Source organism: Heterocephalus glaber, unplaced genomic scaffold (genome assembly GCF_053883595.1).
Source record: "Heterocephalus glaber isolate CG9 unplaced genomic scaffold, H.glaber_assembly_v1.0 deba00001497, whole genome shotgun sequence".
Classification (NCBI taxonomy): domain Eukaryota; kingdom Metazoa; phylum Chordata; class Mammalia; order Rodentia; family Bathyergidae; genus Heterocephalus; species Heterocephalus glaber.
Window position 1 is genome coordinate 64,760,979 of NW_028258320.1, and position 26,260 is coordinate 64,787,238.

The following is a 26,260-nucleotide window of genomic DNA, read 5'->3' on the forward strand; positions in this document are numbered from 1 at the left end:
ATTATGAAAAGTCTTGTGGCCATTGTAAATTTTGTGTTAAACCCCTGATGTTGTGAAGTTTGTAAGTCTAAAATTAATCATGCTGGCTAATTTCGTTTTTGGTTTCCTTCTCAGTATGGTTAATAGATTTTTAAATAATGTATGTTTCTAAATTTTGACCATCAGCCTTTGAGAAAAACCTTTTTTTTTTGTAGTGTGACATATTTGAAATAAACATTGGTCTGGTAGTCGGGATCTGTGTTTGGTTTTTGCCCCACTTGCTGACTAGCAGAATGGCTTTAGGCAATTCCCTTATCTCTCTGGGTGTCAGTTTATGAAATACAGGGGTTACTTTAAGGTCCATTTTTTTTAACCTAAATTCTAAGATATTACTACTTTAAGACTAATTTCTTAGACTTTTTGAGTCACTTAGTGCTAGCATGATTTCATGTGGTTACTTGTCAGGTCTATGAAGACTGCGATTGTTTCAAAGTAAACGATGTTCTTGAGTTTTACGGCATCCTGTCTGTGGATCCTGTGCTGAGTATACTGAGTAGTGACGAAAGGTGAGTCCATTTGCTTCTTTTTTGTCTTGTTTACTTTTTTTTTCCTTAAATTCTTCTATGGGTACATTTTAGGTATACAATATGTTTGCATTTATCATTAGGTGCTTGTACCTGTACATGATGTATCTTGGTTCTTATTTTTTCCCCATTCCCTGTCCTCCCTTCACCCCCTCCACTCTTCCCTATTTACATAGACTTTGTTTCCATTTTTTTTCTTTTCTCATAATTTTTCCTTTCCCTCCTTTTGTCTTGTTTACTTTTTTGACATAATTTCATACTTATGGGAAAAGTGGCAGATAGTTAGAAAGAACTCCCTTTCCCTCTTTACTAAGATTTACCAGGTATCAACACCTGTGCCCCATGTTACTTTGTCATTCATTTGAGCTGTTTATGTTCACAATTTTTTTGAAACACTGAAGATTAAGCTGCATACATTAAACCCTCTACCTCTAAATACGTGAGTCAGTATTTCCTAACCACAAAGACTTCATGTGTAATCAGAGCACAGGTATCAAAATTAGGAAATTGCCATGAATATGTAACACGAATCCAGTCCATACCCACATTTACCAGCTGTCTCAGTCCTCACCTCACTCTTGGTCTAGGACCCATAGGATTGCTGATTACATTAATCCAGAACAGTTCACAGCCTTTCATTGTCCTGCATGACCTTGACATTTTTTGGTTTTGGGGGGGGTTTTTGGCTTAAACAAAGGAAAACTTAGAAGTATAGAAGTTGGGAAGGCCAACATCAGGTGTCTAGTGAAGGACCTCTCCTGGTTAGCAGATGGCCGTCTTCTCACATGGCAGAGAGCAGAGGGCCTGTGTGTGTGTGTGTGTGTGTGTGTGTGTGTGTGTGTGTGTGTTTTGAGGCAGGGTCTCACTATGTAGTTCAGGCTGGCTTTGAACTCACTATGGAGACTAGACTGGCCTTAAACTCACAGCAGTCCTCCTGCCTCAGCTTCTGGAGTGCTGAGATTACAGGCGTGCACCGCCACGCCCAGCCAAGGCAATTATTTAGCTGACTGCCTCTTTTGACAGGAAACTTCAGAAGTGATAAATCATTCTCAGTGCATTATAACAGGAGACACATGTCAGTTTGTCTTATTACTAGTGGTGGTTATCCACCAGCTCTCCTATACAGTGACAGTTTTTCACTTTGTCATTAACAAGTAACACAGAAGATAACTTTAAGACTATGTAGATATCCAGCTTTTCATTAACCTTGCACTGACTCAGTTTGCATCCATTGATGATTCAGTTGTGAACTCAATCACTAACTCACTCTGCATTTTTTAGGTATTCAACTGAGATTTTTCTCTTCCATTTATTTAACGAATTATCAGACTGAGAGATTCATTTGTTAGTAAATGATAGTATCATTATTTTCAGACTCAGATTTTCCTAGATTTAGCTCCTTGGAGTCACTTTGGGGTTCTGTTTAAGATGACCTTATCCTGTTTTGTTTTGTTTCGTTTTAATTTGTTTTGGTACTGGAGATTGAACCCAGGGCCTTTGTACTGAGCTATATCCCCAGCCCTTTTTTATTTTGATACAGGACCTCACCAAGTTGCTAAGTTACCCGGGCTAGGCTAGAACTTTCAGTCTTCCTGCCTGAGCCCTCCCAGAGTGCAGGAATTACAGGTGTGTGTCACCATGCCTGGCAGACCTTACCATTAACATTGATTTTCTGGCACACTAAGTTGTACTTACACTTTCCATGCTCTAATCTGAGTATCAGCTAGTTTTTCAAGGGCCATGGTTTCTTTTAGTGAGGAATTACATTTAAAATCAAGACCAGCCAGACAGTTGTGGTGCACACCTATAATCTCAGGAGTCAGGAGGCAGAGAGGCAGGTTCAAGGCCAGCCTGGGCTACAAAGTAAGTTCAACACCAGCCTAAAATAAATACCAAGACCCTGTCTGTCTCTCAAAAAAAAAATCAAGGTCAGAGTACTAGGTGTATTTTTGTTGTTGTGGTGATGGTTTTTTGTGTTTTGTTGGGTTTTTTGAGACAAGGTCTCTCTATGTAGTTCAGGCTGGCCTCAAAGTGATCTTGCTTCAGCCTCCCAAGTACTTGGATTATAGGCGTGCACCACCACACCTGGCTCGGTGTACTTTTTGGTACTGGGTTTGCTTTCCTTCTCAGCCTTTTTAGTGGACAGAGTATTGTATCAGTCAACTTTCTGTCATAACAAATACCTGAGATAATCTGTTTACAAAAAGTTTATAATTTATAAAACTTAACTTTTGTAAGTTTATCCTTTCTGTTTCTCTTTTGCAAAAATAGCTATTATAAGTTTATAAACGTATGTAATCAACCTGTAAGCGTTTATAAAGAGAAAAGATTTATTTTGGCTCACAGTTTGGGACGTTCCAGTCCCTGTTCTGTTGGCCTCATTGTTCTGGGCTCACATCAGGCTGGGCAGTGCGTGGAGGCGCAAAACCAAACCCAGGCACCCCAGTGAGCTAAAGACCTCCCTCCCACAACCCCAGCCGTGTAGTTTCCACCACCTTCCAGCAGCACCAGTTGGCAACCAGTCTTTGCACACAGAGGATACTCTGGATCCAGACTGTAGCTCCCGTGTGTGTACACAAGTTCACTGTTTCCGACCCAGCTCAGCACCACAGGTAGTGTTCTTGTTCTCCTTCCCATATTGATAGCTCCCTTTTCTGTAGCAAGAAACTTGACTCCCATTCTCAATACATCATCAGCTCAGTTCTACAATATACTAGGGAATTGGTAACACATAGCATTACAAGAAACAACCGAGGACTTACAGTTCAATATTTGTTTCTAGTTCTTTTTTTTTTTAGAAGAAACTATATAGTCAGAGTATTGTATTTCAAAGTTACTCAGGTAACTTTTTAACCTTTTAATAGGATTCCATCATTGATGTCACATTGGTTTGTTTGTATCTGATTGTTTTACTTGAAGGTTTTTTCATCACCTCTTTAATTTTGATTAAAGAAAAAGAGAACATTAACATGGTTGACAAATCATAACTACACAGAAAAGATTCAGGAGAGTCATTGCTGTCATCTCATCCCTGCTTGCCTGGTCCCACCCAGCTGCCTAGGGAAACATCTCCCTAGTTTCTGGTCTATCCTTCCCTGTATTCTCTTTTGCAAAAATAATTAGATGCATGTGTATTCTATTTCCCATTGTTTCTTCTATAAAAGGTGGTGTATATCTGTATTCTTTTATGTTTTCACTTAATATGTTAAATTTTCTTCATTTTTCTTTTTAGATTGCCAAAGGGGAGTACTGATATACAGCTGCATTATCTTATTGTATACCAAATGTTCATCATGCTTTCTGCATAGGAAGAACTTACATTTTTCCACACTAAAAAAATGTTGCAAAACAAATTTTAAACAGCTTTAAATAAGCTTAATAATCTCTTAGTTAACAGTGCTTAAAATTCTGTCTGTGATGACGTTCCTCCTTAGTTACTATTACTAAGACTGCTTAGTTCAGACTTGGAATTCTGATTTGGCCTCTTGAGTGGCTGTTTGACCTTGGACTTCTTTTCCTCTCTGTAAATAGTGGTAGTTGTGGGATTTTAATGAATATGTGTGTGGGAAGTATTGAACACTGAATTACCTGATACAGTGCTTGTTCTCACTATTCAGGGAAGATTTCATGTAAGAATAAAATTCAGGAAAGAGAATTAGGTAGAGATGATTGATTCTCCATTTGCTGAATAATAGATCCTGGATGGCTTTGGAGAAGATCCAAGGTTTGGAATGTGCAGAGGGTGCAGAGGTATTTGATATCTCAGCTGAGAATTGAAGAATAAGTATTTGTTTTTAAATAATCTTATGAGTGACATTCTATTAGGCCATTTATGGCAGTGATAGCATATTGAGTGAAAAATATTGTTGAGCTTGAAGGGTGGAATAAATCCATTCTATTGTACTGTGGCCAAATTATCCTAAAATCTATGTGACAGTAAAACATTTTAGAATGAGAAGCCACTTTCTGCTCTTGAAGATGTGCATGTGGAAGGGTTGTTGGCTTGGATTCTAACTTTGTCTCAGATACACATTGTTTTTACATGTTTGCAATTAGTGTCTCTAAACTGGAGCTTCGTGTCTCTGCAGGGATGCCTCTGCACTGCTGGACCCCATGGAGTGCACAGATACAGCAGAGGAGCAGCGGGTACACAGTCCTCCTGCCTCATTAGTGCCAAGAATTCATGTGGTTTTGGCCCAGAAGTTGCAGCACATCAATCCATTGTTACCTGCCTGTCTGAACAAAGAGGAGAGCAGAACCTGTAAGTGTAAGTGTTAAAGCACAGTGAACCACAGATTCTGTTTCCCCTCCATCTGTGTCCACAGCTGCCTGTGACTTGTGCTCTTAATGGAATTGAAAGGGCCTCATTTATCTTCAGTAGTGTATTGCTTTGCCCCGTTTGCCCCTTCCTTTCATTGAAACGAGACCCAAAAAAAGAACAGTATATAAAGCCACCTTAGTTTTAAGATTGGCATAACTATTGGTCAGTATTCTACGTTCACACCAGCCATCTACTGAATTGAAGTGCTTTCTTCACCAAGTCAGCTTTGCTCTGAGCCTGGAGAGGAGCTGGCATGTGCATTCTGGACCTGTCTTCCTTCCTTTTGCAGTTGTGTCAAGTTTCCTGTCCGAATTATCTCCAGTCAGAGCAGAACTGCTAGGGTTCCTCACTCATGCCCTTTTGGGAGACAGTTTGGCAGCTGAGTACCTTATATTACATCTCATCTCTACAGTGTAAGTGCTGTCTGTAGTTCTGGTGAGAATTAAGGGAATAATTGGGTGTGGTTCAGAAGTATGGAAAAGAGCAGGATGATTTCTGATGTAATTTGTGTTTTTCAATTCAGGCTTCGTAAAGTGCTTTTTGTTCTGTGTAGTAAGTGTTATACCAGATCACAAACAATCCTTTTGTTACCTTTTTTCGGGTTCACATTTAGCATTTTGATTATGTTCCCTTAGATATTAGAACCAAAGTCAGATAAAAGACTTGGCTGATAAGTAAAATGTAAGCTACTTTATCCTTTATCCTTTCTTTTTTAAAAAATTTGCGGTGCTGGGCTCAAACCCAGGGCCTTGGGCATGCTAGGCAAGTATGCTACCACTGATCCACGTCCCGAGCATCCTTTTTGTGTTCTGAGTCCTGTTTATTCAGAGCAAGTCTCTGCTTCTAAAAACAGTCAACAAGGTACGTCGTGTGCACGTTTAATCTATACGTTGACATTAGCACCTCACCCTTTGACTCCATTGTTGTTTTTCCTGATTTCAACAGTAATGTTTTGCTTCAGCAAGTTCTAAGAACACAAAAAAAGAAAATAGCATTCATCTGTAATCTCACCAGAGAGATAATCTCAGTTATTTATGATTTTTTTGTTTATAAATTTGTGCTGTATATACCTATACATTTAAACTCCCAAATACAAATCTATATCTTGCTTTCAGTACTTGTTTATAAAACATTTTTCTAATAAAAAAATTTTTGCTGTAATTCTCTGTGAATTTTTCAGTGGCTGCATATTATTTCATTAAACAGCTGTCTCATGTTGTACCCATGTCCCTCAGTGGTAGGTTTTCGTAGTTTTTCTCTATAATAAATAGCATTGCAGTGAACACCTTTTTCCTATGAATCTTTCCTTGGCTGGGATCTGAGACAATAAGTACATAATGGTTGATTTTCAGATCCTTTCTCTGTTGCCTTATGGCTAGATGAGTGTGTTGCAGGTTGAACGTACCTAATCCCAAAACCTGAAATGCTCCAGTCTATAAAATATTTTGAGAGCTGATATTGTGGAGCATTCAGGTGCTCAACCAGTAAAGCATATGTAAATACTCCAGAATCTGAACCACTTCTGGTCTCAGGCATTTTGGATAAGGGATAGTAACCTATACTCTGATCCTCATATTTCTTATCTGTAAAACGAATATTTCCTAGTTCAGTCTGTTTGGAAATTAGATGAAAATGCGGAGCTAGGAATGTAGCTCCGTGGTAGAGTGCTTGCCTAGTGTGGACAAGGCACTGGGGTTGATCCCCGGTACTGCAGGAAATCAAGGGAGGGAAGAAAGTGGGGGGGATGAGCGTTCAGTCATCCCTGGTATGTGATTAGCACTTGATATACAAGTATTGGCTATTATTTTAACTGTTGTTCTAATACATAAAACAGCTATTTAGAGTATTCTATATTTTAATGGAAATATTAAAGTGGATTTTTATTTAACATTTTGTGGAAATCATTTCAATATCTTATTTATTGATTTTTTTTTTTCCTTAGATACACAAGAAGAGATGTTCTTCCACTGGGAAAATTTACTGTGAACCTGAGTGGTTGCCCACGGAATAGTACCTTCACAGAACATTTATATCGAATTATTCAACATCTTGTTCCAGCAGTAAGATCAATATAGATAGGAATTATAAACTGAAGCATACATCAAATCCACCTAATTGCCTTTTATTCAACCCAAATATTTAACATTGAGGTTTTTTTTTTTTTGGTACCGGGAATCAAACTCGGGTCCTTGTGCTTGCAAGGCAGGGAGCGGAACCACTGAGCTAAATCACCCAGCCCAACATTGAGATTTTAATAGATCTTACTGGATGGGAAACAAAGCTTGCCAAGTTACATAATTTAAAATGTATGGTTTCCTAAATGTTTCACATATATTCCTTGGTACAAATTTTTGTGAGTCTAACAACACAATTAGAGTAACTTATTTAAAATTGTACTCTGTGTTGATGCCAAGTTGTGCAATTTAATATCCTTTGTAATGCATTAGTCTTAAATCTAAATAAGCTCTAAATTTTAGGAGCCTAATTCTTTCAGCTGAGGTTAATAAAGATCTCTATCCTCATTGCTCCAGTTTTAATTCCTGTTTGGAAAGTTGAGCTGCCTTTATTTCCCGGGACATCTGAGTGTAGTGTTTGTGTATGGCAGGGTCTTGGGAACAGGGGAACTGCTTCTGATTAGTCGTGTGACTGAAAATACTAGTCACCTCTCACTTTGAGCGGTCCAGAAGTTGAGCCAGGTCACCCACTCATCCAGTGTGGAGTGCCAGCACTCCTAGGCCCTCCAAGAGCAACAGTGGGCGGAACAGACAGGTAGTTCTCCTCCTGACCAGAGGACTCAAATTGCTGTGGGGTCTACTTTTGAATTCCCAAATTAGAAATTAAAATTGGAGGGCTGGGGGTGTAGCTCAGTGGCACCTGCCCCTGCCTCACAAGTGCAAGATCCTGAGTTTGATCCCCAGTACAAAAAAGGAGAGAGAAATTAAAATTGATTCTTTCTCTTTTTTTTTTTGGTACCAGGGATCAAACTTAGGACCTTGCATTTGCGAGGCAGGCACAGTGCCACTGAGCTAGATCCCTGGCCCTAAAATTGAAAATAGGTTAAAATACTAATTCATTAGAAATAATTACATAGAAACATAAGTATTTTAATAAAAACATCCCAAACCAAAATTATTAGTAATAAGTCACATTTTTTACATTTTTACAAATCTCTTTAATATCTGGGTTAATAGACCACTAAGTTTTTATGTCTATTTTCTGTTATAACACAATGTTTTTATTGAAGTATATTTTCTTTAATGGTAGTTGAAGTGTGTGGTCTGAAAACCTATCATTGAAATTTTCATGTTCTGTTGTTATAAAATTCATTGGTCTGTCTTGCACACTGAAAGAATCTAAATTAAATCCTGATTTTTATCCCATGAACCACATAAAACGGTCTCAGCAATTCCCTAGGCCCTGTAGCACTTTTTGAGAGTTAAATTAATCCACGGTAGGTCATTGAAGTGCCCTGCAGAACTGTGAGACCTTCAGGAGGTGAAGATGGATAGCACTAGCAGTGGACAGGGAGGAGCTACTGGTGCCTAGGGACAGGGAAGGCCTAGCTCAGAGGTGGTGTTCAGGAGACAGCACCAAGCCTGGAGGCTGCTCAGGGGAAGTTTCCATTCTGTGGCGAGAACAGTGCCAGGGGCTGAAGAGCTGTGTGTTTGCCAGCATGAGGCTTGAGGGCATGTCTCCCAACACCATTTTCATAGAATCATTGAGCCATAGTACAAAACTCCTCTGAATTTTGATTCTGTGTTTTACCTTTTCCTCAACAAGCTTCCCCCCACCCCGCATACTTCCATTCCAGCTTGTGTGGTAGGAGAGCAGAGGGGTCTAGAGCAGAGTGAGGGACATTATGAGGATGGGCATGGCAGTGGAGGCAGTGTCACTGACTTAGCAGATTCCAGTGCATTGGCACTGTCAGTTGAGAGATCTGCAGCAGCGAGCCATGGCTTAGTGTGCTCTCTTCCTAGATACTAGGCTATGACAAATGAATATGGTTCTCCCTGTGTTTTGGGGTTAGGACCCCCCTGGGATTTGAATCCAGGGCCTTGTGCCGACTAGGCCAGTGCTCTGTTACTGAGTTATTTTTTATTTTGAGGCAAGGTCTCACTAAGTTGCCCGGTCTGGCCTTGAACTTGCCATCCTCCTGCTTTAGCCTAGCAAGTAGTTAGAATTATGGGCATGCACTACTGCACTATGCCTTTCTTCTTGACTTGGAAAAAATTTATTTTCTGTTTTCCTAGCTTATGCTCGGTTAAAGAAGTTCAGCCTCTGGATATTTGATATATGTATGTCTGTTTTCTACCATTTGTAGAAATTGGCAAAATCAAATTATTCTTCAAGATTATTGAACAGGACATTTGAGAATAAAGCAGCTCATTGAATGAAATTCTAATGCATGATATAGACAATATTTTTCCTTCTAAGAGTTCCAGAAAGCACATCACTCTACCCCTAGATATTTATAAGATCATTGTATTTGTCTTTTCTTTGGTTTTAGGGGGGTTTTTTGGTACCAGGGATCGAACTCGGGATCTTGCGCTTGCAAGGCAGTGGTGGCACCACCGAGCTAAACCCCCAGCCCATAGGTCATTGTATTTGAAACATAGTGTTTTAATTCCCAGCATACATATATATATTATTAAAACAGAGAAACAGATCCTTGCTCATTAAAAAATCTCTTGCAGTCTTTTCGTCTACAGATGACTATAGAGAACATGAACCATTTGAAATTCATTCCCCATAAAGACTACACAGCCAATCGCTTGGTCAGTGGACTCCTCCAGCTGCCCAACAACACTTCCCTGGTCATTGATGAAACTCTGCTGGAGCAAGGGCAGTTGGACACCCCAGGTACATACACGGATATTTCCCCTCCTTTTCTGACTTCCCTCTGTTAAAGTCAGATCTGTTAATGACTTTTTTTTAAAAGGCTGTCTGTGGAAAAAGACATTCAACAGATATTTAAGGGAAAGACATGTGCACTTGATTAAAGCATATGCTATAAATTAATTGTGCTTACCAGCTTTTCTATTACGATATTCTGAAAATAGTATAGGAGTAAAATACTAATTTAAGTGCTTACATGGGAAGAAGTTTTCCCTTAATTATGTTACCTCAAAAGAGAATTATAAAAAAATCTAATAACATTCATGTTGCCTTTTTTTTTTTTTTTTTGAGACGGGGTCTCGCTGGCCTTGAACTATCTAGCACAGGCTGGCTTCAAACTAGCGGCAATCCTGTCTCAGCCTCTCACGTGCTGGGATTACAGGTGTGCGCCACCACACCCAGCTCATGTGAACTTTTGAAAACATTTTTAGGGTTCGGAATGCAGTTCAGTGGTGGGGTACTTGCCTTGCATGTGGGAGGCCCTGGCTCCAGTCCCCAGCACTACAAAAATAAATAAATCACCATTTTTCAGAGCATCTCTGGAAAAATATTTAGTAGATCAGATTATTTGAACTAACCTCAGTTGTGGAATATGTTTTCAAATCATAAAGTACCAGGCATGGCGGTGTATGTCTGTAATCCCAGCTACTCAAGAGATGGAAGCAGGGCTGGGGATTTAGCTCAGTGGTTCTGCCACCTGCTTCACAAGTGCAAGGACCAGAGTTCAATCCCTGGTACCAAAAAAAAAAAAAAAAAAAGGTGGAAGCAAAAGGATTGCAAGTTCCAGACCAGGCTGTGAAACTTATTGAGTCTCTGTCTGAAAATAAAAACAGTGTTTTTAAAACACTGGGGATATAGCTCAGTGGTGATATGCATGCCTAGCATGCATGAGGCCCTGGGTTCATTCTCAGAGCACACACGCACACAGAACAAGAAAGAGTGCTTAGATAAAGAGACTACAAGTGACACTTTGTTGGTGAGAAGTTCAGGAAGTAAAGATAGAAGGAAAAATGTAGATGGGGAACATTAAAGGAAGAAGTGGTACAAAATCATCAAAATTCAGTACCCTTACCTACATACAGAAATAATTACAGTCCCACCATGTAACTTCAGCCCTATGACTGTACCACCTAGGAAGTAATCTTGCTTGCTGAGAGCCCATTGTTGTCTGGTAGTGTATTAGACACTAGGCATTAGATTTGCTTAGTGACATTCAGCTTAGTATAATCAGTGCCTCATATCCGTTCTATAAGCCCTAGAAACTTCATGTCTTGTAATTATTGTCAGCTAAGCCAAACTAATCTGTGTAGGTGATTAAAATCAAGTAATTGAAAGTTTGTTCTTGCTCTTGTAGGTGTTCATAATGTGACTGCCCTGAGCAACCTGATAACCTGGCAGAAGGTGGATTATGACTTCAGTTACCACCAGATGGAATTCCCCTGCAGCATCAATGTTCTTATCACCTCAGAGGGGCGGTCACTCCTCCCTGTACCATGAGTCTTTTTTTTTTTTTCCCCCTCCCCCCCACCCCAGTACTGGGGCTCGAACTCGGGTCCTTGCACTTTCGGGGCAGGCAGCGGAACCACCACGAGTCATTTTTAAGCGGAGAGGGGGTTACATTTGGAAAAGATAGCTACATTTTTGTTGTTTCTTGGGGATGCTTATTAATAGTTACATTTGTCTTAAGAAATTGTAATTGCAGATTATTAATAAGGGAAGCAATTATTTTGTTCTGACTTGGGGTGAAAACTTAAATTTATGAAGAACCCAGCCAGCAGGGTCAGGGATTTAGCTGAGTGGTGCTGCTGCCTGTCGATAGCCGCAAATCTCATGATAACCAAGGCTGTTGGCAGCAAAAACTTCTACATGTAGGCATAAAAAGTAGATGTTATCTGTAAATTGCCTGATTTACTTCCAGGCTACTGTTCTTGCTGTCTCTGTCCCATTGTTTTCTGCTTGTCTTAGGTGAAAATATTCTAGAGTTCCTTCTAAAATATCCCTAATCGCTTGGTAATGAGTTTTTTTGCTTTATGGTGAAATTCTCTGTTCATCAGAATGTCTTATCAGAGCTTTTAATTCTGAGGATGATGAGAAATACTCTCAGGCATTTAAAAGGTGTGCAGTTTGTATAATACAGTGTTTACCTGTGATTGATGAGAAACACCCTTTGACTAAAATAATTTTCTGTGGAAAACTATTAGAGCTTGCCTATCTTTTCATATGCTTATACCATTTAGGAAACATAACCAAGAAAAAGCTAACTATTGTTTTGGTAGTTACAATGAGTGTAAATATTGAAAGCTGATTCCTGATCCTCCGCCAGTAGTATTTAGTGATGTCCTTAGGAGCTGATAGTCTGCATCCTCCTTAAAGTGTAATTTAACCTAGGAAATTTTGTGTGCAATTTTTCTTTTCAGGCAGACTGCCAGATCCACTTACAACCCCAGCTAATGCCACCCAATATGGAGGAGTACATGAACAGCCTTCTCTCCACAGTGCTGCCTTCTGTATTGAACAAGTTCCGCATCTTCCTGACCCTTTTGAGATTCCTGGATTACAGCATATCTGATGAAATAACCAAGGTACTTTCAGGGTTAAATCAAGGATTTCCCTGTGTTGAATTGTAGTGTTTAACTCAATTCACATTTGCTGTAGTTATCAGTAAGGTAAATTTGCTATTTGTGTACTATCTCTTTCCTCCTCCTTCCTCTAGTCTTCCATTATTCCTTTCTCTTGCTTGAAGTAGGTTGGTTTGGGGTTTTTTTTGGTACTGGGGATTGAACTTGGGACCTTGCACTTGTGAGGCAGGTGGCAGCACCACTGAACTAAACCCCCGGCCCTGGTTTGGTTTTTTTAGACAAGGTGTCCGTATGTATTCCATGCTGACCTTAAACTTAAAATCCTCTTCAACTCTCCTGAGTACTGGGATTACAGGTGTGCACCACCATTCCTGAAATTTCATCACTTTTTCCTCTCCTCTCTCTGGTACTCTCATTATGAGTATGTCAGTGCACTGAATGGTATCCCACAGGTCTTTGAAGTTCTGTTCATTTTTCATTGTTCTCTTTTCTTTCTGTCTCACAGAATGGATAATTTCAGCCTATCTTCTGGTTTGCAGGTTCTTTTCTTGTACCTGCCTAAATCTGCTGAGCACCTCTAGTGAATTGTTTTTTTAATTTCTATTTGCTTATTCTATTTGGTGAGACATTGTTCTCATGTTTTCCTTTAGTTATTTAGTTTAGGGGAAACAATAGTTTCCCCTTATTCAAGAATGATACATCCAAAGATCCCTAGTGGGTCCCTGAAACCAAAGATAGCACTGGTCCCTACCTATGTTGCTTTTCCTATGTGTACCTAACTATGACAATCATTTTTTTGGTACCAGGGATCGAACTCAGGACCTTGTGTTTGCAAGGAGGCATGGTGCCATTGAGCTAAACCCTAAGTTGTCATAGTTAGACAATTTAATTTGTGTGTTCGACACAAAGATAACAACAACTGCTAATAAAATAGAGCCATTATAACAACGTATTATAATGAAAGTTATGATGGCTGTGGTCTGTCAGCTGCCATGGGGCAGTTAGCATACCCAGTGTTACTGTGCTAGACACAGCGATGGTCCGTGTTCCAGGCAGAGCAGAGCAGGCCAGGGTGAGAGCAGGTCATCATGCCGCCACTCATGAGAATGGCACACAAGTGGGTGGGGGCTGGGGCAGTCGAGTGTGACAGTTCTTTCCCCAGAGCTTTTGTCAGAAACCAGCAGACGCAAATGTTAATCATCTTGGCTACCTGAGACACTATATAATGGTAGCAGCAAATAAAAGGCTAACCAAAAGCCTTAAATGGAAAGAAAAGCTGGGGTCCTTTGTGTTAAGCTACAGGCCAGCCCTTTTTTTATTTTTTAGTTTGAGACATGTTAAGTTGCCTGGGACGGGGTCAAACTTGCAATCCTTGTGGTTCAGCCCCACACAGTGCTGGGATTACAGGCATGCACCACTACACCCAGCAGCACAATTTAAAGCTTATGTTTGCCAGCCTAAAATCCCAGCATTTGGGAGGCTGAGGCAGGAGGATCGCTGTGAGTCTGAGGCTAGCCTGGGTACAGAGTGAGACCCCTGTCTCAAACCCCCTCAGTCCAAAAAAAAAAAAAATCGATCAGTAAAGCTTATGTATATTTCTTGACTTTTCCATCAATATTTTTAGACTGCAACTGACTGCAGGAAACTGAAACATCTTAAAGCAAAACGGTAAATTGGGGTGGGTTGCTATACATGGTTTCCTTTATGACTTTGATGATATTGAGAAAGTCCTAGTAAATTCTGTTTGGGTTTTCTCATGGACAGTTTCTTTTGACTCCTTTTTTTCACAATGTGGGCTGTACCTTCTTATTTCTTTGCATGTCTCCTAATTTTTTTGTTGATGACTGGACATTTAAAATAAAGTAGTAACTTCAGGAAGCCAGATTCTGGGGATGAAACCTCACTAGAGTTTGTTGTGATTGGCTATTTAGTGACTCTGTAAAATCTTATTTTTGGAGGGGGGGGTTGTTTGTGATTGAACCCAGGGCCACCTATCCAAGTGCTGTGTCACTGAGGGCCTCTCCCCGACCCCTGGTATCTATTTCATCCCCCAACTTTTTTTTCTATTTAAAGCTTTTAGTTAGCCTGGGTCCCCCCCGACCTTGGTACCAGGAATCAAACTCAGGACCTTGCATTTGCCAGACAGGTGTGGCACTGCAAAGCTACATCCCCGGCCCTGTTAGCCTGTTACTTGCTGTAGCCATTATACAGTGTCTCAGGCAGCTAAGATGATGAACACTTGCATCTAATAGTTTCTGACAAAAGCTCTGGGGAAAGAGACTGTCAACTGACCATCCTCTAAGTCAGGAGGATAAAGACAGCCTTGCACATGGGCTCCTCCAGGAAGTCAGCACAAGGTCAGATGGATAGTGACAGTTGGTGCATTGAAGGAACCACGGCCCGGGGCTACTGGTTTTCACAGCTGTCACCTGGCATGCAGGGAGAGGTGGGCTATGGGAACAGAGCAAAGTCAAATTACTACAAAGCTCAACATTCTTACCAAGAATCACTTGGTGTTCTCGTATAAATGTTCCTGAGATTGCAGTGTCTAGTTTATTTCCGGATTTTGAAAAGGCTGGAGGCATCATTCTTTGAAACTACTACTCTTCCCTGTTTAAAGGCATCATGTTTATTACTTGAGTTGCATAGCCTTCTCAAGTGGATTCAAATTTTTAGAATATTAGCATCTGTATATATATTTTCAAATATAGTATTTGTTCTCTTTCTTTTCACCCATGTGCCTCATTTGTCTATGGCAGACACTGTCATTTTTACATCAACACTTGGTGCTTCTTATTCCTTATAAAAATAAGGAAATGGTCTTAAAGTATATTTGAAGTTTTAAAGGAGTACCCTAACCCTAAAGGACATGTGCTCTTTTGATAAAGGCAGTTGAAGATGACTTCGTGGAGATGCGTAAGAATGACCCCCAGAGCATCACTGCGGATGATCTCCACCAGCTGCTGGTGGTAGCTCGGTGAGTAGTCCAAGCTCCTAATTGCTTTTTCTGAAGGCCGTGCGGTAAGTCTCCTGATTTATGCAGCAATAGCTGAGGCAGACTTCAAAAACTAGAAAGGAGCTTTCCTTTCAAAGATGCCTTATGAAAGGACTCACTGTGGAGTGGGTTGGTCAGTGGTCACCTCGGGGCAGCAGGCCTGCCACATGTCCTCTAAGCTTCTTGAAGTTCTGACTCTTCAGGGATTCCCTTAGAGAAGTCTTAAGTTGGCTCTTGACTTGTGTATAGTTGCCAGACAGTGTTGCCTCCCAATTTGGGCTGTGTCTTTAGAAAATATTCCTAGCCAGGTGTGGTGGTATACACCTATAATCTCAGCACTCAGGAGGCTGAGGCAGAGGATCACCACAAGTTTGAGAACAACCTGGGCTACATAGTGAGTTTAAGGCCAGCCTGAACTACACAGCAAGACTCTGTCTCAAAAAAGAAAAAAAAAAAGTATTCCTAGGTCTTAAAACTTTTACTTAGCATCCTAGCTCTAGACTTAAATTTGTTTGTTTCAAACCAGGTTTCTGTCTCTGAGTGCTGGTCAGACAACGCTGTCACGAGAACGGTGGCTAAGAGCCAAGCAGCTAGAGTCTTTAAGAAGAAACAGGCTTCAGCAGCAAAAATGTGTGAATGGAAATGAACTTTAAAGTTCTGATACCCATGAAGATTGATGGGCAAACGGTAGCCACGTTATTGTAAAATTCAAATGTCATTTGTACCACATTGTTTTATAGATAATTTGTATCAAAAACCAATGACTTTTCCTGAAGTCAGGCCTGGTAACATCTGAAGTTTATATGATACCTCAGTAAGGGCTTTTACCTTGCTGATTTTATGGAGCTTTTGGAGTTTGTTTTATAATTATATAAATCAGTTACAATGTACAAAAATATTTGATATTAAAGTTTAATAATGATGATGTTGCTGGTTATACCATTTCCTTAGCTACAGCAAAGTCATAGGCCAGACTCTGTTGAAATGCTGTTAACTTCATTTGAAGAAAACTATTGCAATTTCAAAGGTGAAGGAATTTTGCACTTCAGATTTCTGTCTTTCCATTTAATAGTGGGTCTGAGTCTGTTCAGTAGTCAGGTTTGGGGAATGGGGCAAACCTGCCATAGATTCATATATGGGACACCAAGACAACTGGCAGCTGACAGAAACCTTCCACTTAACAGTTAGCCTACAAAACTAGTCATTTACATGGAAGTGGTTCCCAAACTTTTTAATTTTATGAACCAGCAGTATTTTTTTTTTTAAATTGGGGATAATGTTGCCAATTTTCTTGACATGTAATCTGAAAGCAATCTCTTTATTACCATAAAAGGATAAACAGCCTAGTGTGATGGCACATGCCTGTAATCCCAGCATTCTGAAAGTCTGGGGCAAGGGGCTGGAGTTTGAGACCACACTGGGCAACTTGGTGGCTTTCTCAACAGGAAAAAATTTAAAAAGGGATAGGAGTGTAGCTCAGTGTGAAGGCCCTAGGTTCAATCCCCACTACCTCGCCAAAAAGGTTTTGTGGGGTTTTTTTCCAGAACAAAAGATAGTACCTTAAATGGAATAAATGTAACTTTTGGAGAATACTACATTGTCTTCATTTCTCATTATATCCCAGCACATTCAAAAACCACAGCTTTATGGGATTCATTTAAAGGAACACTGCTCTATGAAGCTTCACCTAAATATGAGAAAAAAAAATAGTAAATTTAAAAACTAATGCCCTCTTTAGAAAGCTTGGTTTTTGACAATGTTGGGGATCAAACCCATACCCTCTCTCGTGTGCTAGGCAAAGCCTATACAAGCGGGGGTGAACCTATGGCATGCATGCCTCAGCTGGCTGTTTGTTACCATTGAAAGCTCTAAAAGGTTTGCCATCACTTGCCCTATGCCAGTGAGCTACATCTCCAGCCCAGAAAAAGACTCCTGATGTCATTCAGTTGCTTTGAGGATATTAGATTTTGAGTTTTATGTAAGTTTACCAGTTCCCATTATATTAGATCAAATTATCTGCCAGTCCAGTAAAGGCCTGAAACAATTATAGGTAAGCTTTCCCTGACCCCATTAGTTTTGATAAATACAGTTTTTTAAGGAACAAAAATACTACCCACAGAGAACAAATTAACATACCATAGTATAAAATTGTGGCAACAAGAATCTTCAGAAAGGTTCGAATATTACTTTTTAAAGACATCGATGTGTATAAAGATTAAATTTTTTCCGTCAGTAACTTACCTAGTTGGAAACAAATCAAATGATTCCTTAAACTTTTTTCCTATAAGGAAGACTTACATTGACGTTGTTAACCAAGGAAACAGGGTCAGCCTTGAAAAATCAAGGAATTCATTATGCTTAGTGAAGGGAAATAAAAATTAGCTGGTGGTTCAATATTCTTTTCCTAAATTCAAATCTATTTTTATAAACTAATGTAAATAATGTTTATATTAGAATTCTAACTGGTTTTCATTTTTATAACTGGTAGACTAGACCTTCCTTAAAACTTTTAGAAATAAAATGAAGGTTCAACTGGATTTGTGAGTAAAATAATTTTCTTTATCCTTGAACAAAGTAGATTAGTTACCATTGTGTCTAATTGTGCCAATGTAAAATGTAATCTACCAAAGAGAAATCCTAATTTTGCTTGGTCTTGCAGAAAAGTTCAGTGAAAGAACCCTCTTTCCAGTAAATAAACTTTCCCAAATTACCAGTTCCTCGGGCTGTTTTTTATGAATTCTAAGATTCACCAACCTACTTAATGTTCTATGTGGGAAAGCCTCATGTTCTTAGAAAAACATTTCAAGGGTAAATTGAAGGATAGGTTCTACCCAAGTCACTTTTCTCCCTTGCCCACACACATGGATATTCTAGTTTGTTGCTCTAATTTAAGGCAAGCTGTTTAATCCTGTTTGGGTTTTCTTTGGTACCGGGGATCAAACTCCAGTCCTTGCGCTTTCAAGAAAAGCTTCGGAACCACTGAGTTAAATCCCCGGCCCTGTTAATCCTGTTTGAATGACAAAGAAATTGAACAGATACTATACAGTATATCCCTGCTTGGAACTAAACTGCCGTAAGGTAACTAGTATTCAGAAATCTCTTTGGAATTCATCCTTTGGAACATGAACATGCATATTTTCTCACCTTGGCTTGTATTTTCTCTGGTGTTGTGAAGCAATTTTCAAGACCCAGAAGTTGGTAAGAACAGAATAAAGCATTCACTTTTGAATATATGAAATTGAAAATGTTTTGTGATTCAATTTCTCATTTTTGAAATCATAAGAGACTTCAGAATAAGATAACTGGAAAAGTTCACAAGTGTTCAGTTATCAGGTTACCTTATATTTTTTTGTTTGTTTGGTTTTTTGGTACTGGGGATTGAACTGGGGACCTTGCGCTTGGGAGGCCGAGGCAGGCGGCAGAACCACTGAGCTAAATCCCCAGCCTGATACCTTACTCTTATCTAAAATCAAACCGTTAAAATGTTATGCAAGGAATTCTCATACACATTGTCACTTTACTGGTACTTTTTAATAGTCACAAGATTTGACACATCAAAAAAATACCACTAATAAATAACAAAAACGGAATGTTTATCAAAGTTACGACATACTGTTCAGCTAAGAATCACTTCAATAGAGTAAGGCTCTAAAGATAGCAGAGAAACCAATACTTGCTGGACTGTGCTGTGCAGCTTTCTTCCTGTGTGGGTTGGTTATACAGGTGGCTCTGGCTCTCCATGGTCAGGATTATCATCATAAAACCAGTTTTCACACAACAGTGTTTCAAACCAAATTTTCACAAGTTGGAGTAGTGTGTACCAGATGTTGAGGAATGTCCTGGAAAAGTTAAAACTTGAAGACTTTCAGAATTTCTGATAGCCAATACATTCTTTAAAGAGAGCAAGATAAAATGGGTACCACCAGATACATTTGATGCACTGGGTTTACTTTACAACAGGCAAGTCAGCGTGTCTCAATTTGAAGACCACAGGTGACAGAATAATTCAAGTTAGAATATAAGGTGTGTACTTTTTTTTTTCTTGGTACCATTGATCGAACTCGGGTCCTTGTACTTATGAGGCAGGCGGCAGAACCACTGAGCTAAATCCCCGGCCCTTGAATATGGGGAAAGTTAGGATCAAATGAGTTTTTAACTACAGCATTAGTAATCCTCAACTCTTCACAGGGAATGGTTAAGTCATAAAAATTTTTTATAGTCATGCTTCTCCATTCTAAATTCACTAAACTAAATGGTACCTTGTAGAGGTAATAAACAGGAATGAACTGACAAAAATGCTACTCTCAAATGGGCCCATGTCCATTCCTTGTGTCTACTTCCTATACTTCATCCCCCCCTTCACCCAAAAAATACCCACTTCAGGTTCTATACCAAACTGACCTGTTCCTGAATTACTTTCAAATGAATAAACTGCTCTGTAGTTTTGTAGTGTATATGCTACTCAGGTCTACACAATGTAGGATGACACAGCCTAGTCTTGGCTCTCAAATCTGGAAATCTCAAGTTCAACCTCCTCTGAAGACCCTTCCCAATAACCAGAATTGGTGATCCCTAGATTCAAACAATACAAGTTAAAATAGCCTAATATGTGAAAACATTTTTAAATAAAACACGATTCTTTGTGGCTAAAATCTAAATCTGGATTATTCTTGTCTGGCATTGTGTAAACATATTTTTAAGTTCATTTTGTTGGACTTCATTAACTACTTCAGGTTCTGCAGGACTCTTCTGAACTTTGGCTACTGCCAGGTTTATCCCATGGGTGAACCCAGCTTGGGTAATACTAGCAACCTGGACCATGGAGCTGCGAATCTTTGCAAAGGGAGAGACTGCTCTGCTGCTACTGTTCTCAGAAGGAGAAGGAGTTACACGATGCCCTGCCTCAAGTTCCATGCTGAGACCAGAGCTGGGAGTCTTTTGAGATACAACTGAATGAACTGGTTCAACTGACAAAAATTGGGGGCCTGTCCCAGAAGACACATCTAAATGAGATGGCCGAGAAGGTGTCTGTTCCGTTGATTCTGATTGAGTTTCTTCATTAGAAACTTGATTGGTCATTTGATTTCCTTCCTCACTAGCTTGCTGAGACACAGACTTGGTCTCTGACGGCTCAGTCATTTTGTTTTGTGCATCTTGGACAAATCTGTGGCAGTAAATATCCACAGGCTTAGCAAAGCCAGTCAATATGTGTATGTTGTCAGAAGGGCTCTTGTTCAAAGGAGACTCCTGGCCTTTTCCAAGCCCACTTCCATGAGCAACAGTGACCTCTGAAGGAGCATGAATACTAATATCAGTGCTGCTAATAGACTGAGATCGACTGCCTAATCGAGGTGCTGAAGCAATAATACCACAACTAGGAAGAACATAATCGATCAGCCCTACATTCTCTAAAGAATTAGCCAGCTGCTTGTCTTCATCCGCCTTGGAATTGGTAAGGAATTCATCAGAGTGGTATGAGTCATCTGAAGACATGTCCTCATCAGACTCTGCCTGGACCTTATTATCCATCACTCCCGAGTTTTCTATAGTCTCAAGACTACTATCTGATTTCCAAAGGTTGACTTTTAAGTTTGGTTTTAGAAAATTAACTTTCATTTCACGTTTTGTAAAGTTTCCTAATTTTCGTAGGTTGCCAATATTTACATTGGATTTGGTCTGTTTCACTTTTTGATTTAGAGAGGAAAATTTGCTCATTAAAAAATTCTTCCCCTGGGCCAAAGAGCCTTGGTTTTGAGATCTGATACCAATGATTCCTTCATGAGGTTTACTGCTCTTCCTGTAAATTAGAAGAAAAAAATGTTAGTAGCCCATGGACTCATATACCTGTTTTAATTAATATGAAAATGCTTTGCTTATTTAAACTGGTCCCAGTTTTCTTGAAAACAGTGCGTTGCTAACATAATCCACCCCTTTGAGTTTGTTTTGGATTGTAACTAGATGTCCCCCAAAGCCTCATGGAGTCATAGGTGGGGCTTTTTGGAGATGGCTGGATCTAGGGTGTGTGACATGGATAAGGGGTGTGATACTGGGATTTTTTTTTTTTTGATACTGGGATTAAGAGTGGTTTATTACAGTGCTGGGTGTGGTAATGGGAAGCCCCACCCTGGGAGTAGGTAGCACCACTCAAAAGGCTTATAGCCTGGATGGGATAAAGGGGAAGGGAGGCTGGATGCTTGCTGCCTCCTGCCTGCTCTGCCATGGACTATTTATCCTCTGTGATGCCCTCTCCCATGCCACCCTGCCCTGAAACCAGCTGACTATGAACTGAAACCCCTACAAACTGAGCTAAAATAAACCTTTCCTCCTTTAACTTTGGGTTTCAGGTATTTTTTCTCAGCAATGAGAAAAGTAAAACACCTCACACTAAAACACCAGCATACATATGAACTATAGACGTAATTTTAAATTTTCTAGCAGCCATGTTAAAAAGAAACGGGTGAGGCCGAGGATTTAGCTCAGTGGTTTTGCCACCTGCTGCACAAGCGCAAGGACCCGAGTTCAATCCCCTGTACCAAAAGAAATGGGTGAATTAACTGTAATAACATTTAACCCAATATATACAAAATACTATTTCCATATGTAATCAATATTAAAAGATGATTAATACTCTTTTTTTACACCAAGTCTTTAAAACAGCCAGTGTGGTGTAGTACATATAATTACAGCACAGCTGAATTCAGACTAGTCACATTTCACAAGCTTCACAGTGGCATGTGGTGACTGGCTACCATTCTGGGCAGTGCAAGTAGCATCTTAGTACCTTAACTGGAGCATCAAGCTCCCCAGACACGTTCCAGGTTGACCAAATTTACGAAGACAAGGGAAAGATGATGGAAGATTTCCATTTCCTTATGTTACTATGTGCTACCTGAATTAATTAGGATATTTAATATAACTAATCTTAAGTGTTTTTTCTCCTTTGTCACCCTTGTGATAGATACAAAGTAAGAATAAAGTTCTGGGTGGCATAAGCCACAAATTTCTGTTGTGTACACTCATGGTCATGCAGGATCCCATATTATGGGAATATTACAGAAAAAATAGGTTAAAGACCTAGTAAACATTTCTCCACACACTAAAGACTGAGCAGTTTTCCTCCAGGGACCATATGGCCATCCTCCCTACTAGACTGGGAACCATGAAGCCTCACTGCTGTTCACTAGGAGTGAAAAATCCACAATTCTTAAAATGTAATCAGCTCACAGGCATTCTTTTCCCAAAATGCTAGTGTATAAAGCACTGTTTTCTCTAGAGTACTTACATTTGAATGTTCCCTGTAGTCAGTTTAAGAGTTAAAAATGTGTCACTTGGGGCCACAAATCATATCAAGGACAGTAAAGCAGCTATCAGGATTCCCTCTCAGAGGGGTTCTTTCAGCCATAAATTATGATTCTTTGTAAAATATCACTTAGCTAAGTACTTGTGGAGAACGTATTACCTGGTACATTAAATTTTAAGCAAATCCAGATGGATATCCTGAATGTATTTTAAATGCTGTATCACTTAAAGAACAAGAAAAGCTAGCTCTTTGGAATTTTTCTAAAACTCATGATAATCTCTAAGGAGGTATACAGGGTTAAATGAGTAGTAAGCAATTTGGCAGTTAAGAGGAAGGAAAGTATTCATACTTTTTAATGTGAATTTCTAATTTGGGGATATTATTCTAAGGAAATTATCCTTGCCATGCAAAAATAATACATGACAAAGATATCATGGAAGGAGCCGGGGATTGAGCTCAGTGGTTCCACCAGCTTCCTCGAAAGCACAAGGTCCCGAGTTCAATCCCCGAAACAAACAAAAAAACAAAAATATTATGAATTTTTGGAAAAGAGAAAGGCAGCCACATTCTTAGCAATTGGGTTTAATGCTGTATACAAGTATTATTCTAAGTGCATTAACATTCCATTCATGCAACTACTCTGACATTTCATTATCTCATTGTACAGGTAACAAAACTGAAAGACTATTATGTACATCTCTCCCAAGGTTGGAGGGTAAGCGACACATTCAGGGATCAAGAAAGTTGGGCTGATTTGATCATTACGCGGAGTATAATGTACTGAAATATCACTGTACCCTGCAAATATATCCAATTATCATGTCAATTTAAAAATTGTTTAAAATGTCTGACTGACCAGAGTCCATGTTCTGAAACTATCCAATACATTTGCAAACATCAAGTCCAGTCAAAATTACTCTTCAAAACTTCTTAAATACTATATACATGCTATTTGTACTGTATAGTTTATTAGGTCTAACACAGCCAATTTTTACTCCAAAATTAGAAGAGATAATTTTGTTGCAATATTAGATATAAGTTTATATTTACAGGCTTTGTTATTTAAAAAACAGAAGAGCCAAGATGCATATATATTTTTATGTATGACTACATAATAGTGGCGGGATTATAATGATTTGTGTGACTGGTCTATGGTTCAAATTTTTTCAGAAATATAGTTCTTTAACTGAGTATGGTGATATGCCCATAATCCCAGCATTCTGGGAGGCTAAGGCAGAAAGATCACAAGTTCAAGCCCAGCCAGGGCAACTGAGACCCTGTTTCAAAATAAGAAAGGCTGGTGATGTAGCTCAGTACAAAAGCCCTGGGTTCAATTCCCAGTGCCACAAAAATATATATAAATTTTTTTCTTTAAAATTACACATAAAGTAGGGCCGGGGATTTAGCTCAGTGGTTTCGCTGCCTGCTGCGCAAGCACAAGGACCCGAGTTCGATCCCTGGTACCAAAAATAAATAAATAAATAATAAATAAAAAATAAATAAAATAAAATTACACATAAAGAACTGGCCATGATCAATTTTTATACAGGCCAATTTTACTGAAGAAATGAGTTATTCAAAAGTATGTAGCCAACAGGAACCCAAAAAAAAGAAAAAATTTCTCTTCTTCCAAGGGAGTGACACATATAAGATAGTTCTACAATTAAGCATCTTAAAGTTTTCGGTCTATTGATTCAGAATTCCCTTTCAGAAGTATTTCCAACTTATTATCCTGATGTCATTCAGTTGCTTTGAAGATATTAGATTTTGAGTTTTTGATTTTTCTTTCTTTTTCTTTTCTTTTGGTACCGGGAATCAAACTTGGGTCCTTGTGCTTGCACAGCAGGCGGCAACACCACTGAGCTAAATCCCCGGCCCTTTTGATTTTTTTTTTTTTTTGGTACCAGGGATCGAACTCAGGACCTTGCACTTGCAAGCCAGGCGGCGGCACCACTGAGCTAAATCCCAGGCCCTTAGATTTTGAGTTTTATGCAAGTTTACCAGTTCCCAGTATGTTAGGTCAAATTAATTATCTGCCAGTCCACTAAAGGCCTGAGACAATTACAGGTAAGGTTTCCCAGGACTCCATTAGTTTTGATATACAGGCTTTTTTTGGGTTTATTTGGTACCGGGGATCAAACTCGGGCAGGCGACATAACCACTGAGCTAAATCCCCAGCCCTATATACAGGTTTTTTAAGGAACACAAATACTACCCACAGAGAGCAAATTAATGTACCATAGTGGGTATATTAAACAATGAATTGTGCAACTTTTTTTGTTTGTTTGTTTTTGAGACAGGGTTTCACTATGTAGTTCAGGCTGGCCTTGAACTGTGTAGCCCAGGCTGGCCTCGAACTCATGGTGATCCTTGTGTCGAAGCCTCCTGAGTGCTAAGATTACAGGTGTGCACCACCATGCCTAGAAAGCAACTCTTGAAGTCTGAAAGTTATCTGAGAAGTTATATAGCAATACAGCATTAATTTTGGTCCACAGAAATTCAATACTTACCCCTCTACCTACCAACATATTAATGTCTTCCTCACTTCTTCCTTTGAAAATACTCTTGGTGAGGGGCCAGTACTAGGGATTGAACCCAAGGCACTGAGCTACATTCAGCCTTTAAAAAAAACACTTTTGATTCTGCTGCCTGCCTCGAAAGCGCAAGGACTGGAGTTCAATCCCCGGTACCAAAACAAAACAAAAAACTTTTAATTAAGTCAGTAAACTGCCCAAGCTGGGCTTGAACTTGCAATCTTCCTGCCTCAGACACCCAGAGTGATGATATCACAGGTGTCCACCACTATTCGTGGCTTAAGTCTTTATTATTGGGAAGAAAAATCCCAAGGAAATCTTAACAGGAGCAGTGCACTTACCTCTCGAGTTTTCTCTCGACTATGGGCACATCCAGACCTACAGCTTGCTTGGTGATCTGCAACATCTCTGCAATGCACTGAAGGGTGTCTGAAACCCAAATGTACCTGCTTGTTAGTGTCTCCAAAAACACACAAAATACAGCTGTACTAATTTACACATTCTTGTTTTTTTGTTTGTTTTTTGGTTTTTTGGTACTGGGATCGAACTCGGGTCCTTGCGAGGCAGGCGGCAGAACCACTGAGCTAAATCGCCAGCCCCTAATTTACACTTTCTTGGGCCAGAGACTTAGCTCAGTGGTTCTGCCGCCTGCTTCCCAAGTGCAAGGTCCCGAGTTCGATCCCCAGTAGCAAAAAAACCCCAACTAATTTATACATTCTTGACTAGTATCTGTGGTCTTGTACTTAAATACAAGTTTATTTGCTGCAACTTACAGAAAACTGCTACCCCCCCACCACTGAATCAAAATATTCTACAGCAAATCTTTCACAGGAGAGTAAAGCACAAGAACAAAAGAACAAACAACTGGAGTTAAAAGTTTGTTGTGATTCATGTTTGTCCAAGCACTGCGCCAGATGCTGAGGCAACAGCTGTGGATGAGATTAGTGGGTGGCAGCTCCTAAGAGAGGGATAAGTGGGAAAGCCTTAGCATCCACAGGCTTTGTACAGAGGCACACACATTGAGAATTGCCGCTAGAGTCCCTTGCCCCAATCTCTCTAGTATATCCAAATT

General features: G+C 39.6%; 2 protein-coding genes across 15 annotated transcripts in view; one reads left to right on the plus strand and one right to left on the minus strand.

Moving 5' to 3' along the window:
- Mcmbp (minichromosome maintenance complex binding protein) overlaps positions 1-18,064 on the plus strand; it is a 61,636-nt gene extending 43,572 nt beyond the window's left edge. For 4 of the 8 annotated variants that reach the window (XM_004838824.4, XM_087185228.1, XM_004838822.4 and 1 more), the window contains 9 exons: positions 445-545; positions 4,652-4,830; positions 5,174-5,297; positions 6,827-6,944; positions 9,579-9,744; positions 11,135-11,268; positions 12,198-12,362; positions 15,248-15,336; positions 15,881-18,064. In XM_004838824.4, coding sequence (XP_004838881.1) covers positions 445-545; positions 4,652-4,830; positions 5,174-5,297; positions 6,827-6,944; positions 9,579-9,744; positions 11,135-11,268; positions 12,198-12,362; positions 15,248-15,336; positions 15,881-16,007 — 1,203 coding nt within the window. In that variant the 3' untranslated portion in view covers positions 16,008-18,064. The remainder of the gene's footprint in view (positions 1-444; positions 546-4,651; positions 4,831-5,173; positions 5,298-6,826; positions 6,945-9,578; positions 9,745-11,134; positions 11,269-12,197; positions 12,363-15,247; positions 15,337-15,880) is intronic. The other 4 variants (XM_004838823.4, XM_004838825.4, XM_087185225.1 and 1 more) reach the window with 1 other exon arrangement.
- A 799-nt stretch (positions 18,065-18,863) lies between these two features.
- Inpp5f (inositol polyphosphate-5-phosphatase F) overlaps positions 18,864-26,260 on the minus strand; it is a 106,855-nt gene continuing 99,458 nt past the window's right edge. For 6 of the 7 annotated variants that reach the window (XM_087185222.1, XM_087185221.1, XM_087185218.1 and 3 more), the window contains 2 exons: positions 25,530-25,617; positions 18,864-21,151 (listed from right to left, as the gene is read on the minus strand). In XM_087185222.1, the coding sequence (XP_087041348.1) occupies positions 20,008-21,151; positions 25,530-25,617 (1,232 nt within the window). In that variant the 3' untranslated portion in view covers positions 18,864-20,007. The remainder of the gene's footprint in view (positions 21,152-25,529; positions 25,618-26,260) is intronic. The other variant, XM_087185224.1, reaches the window with a different exon arrangement.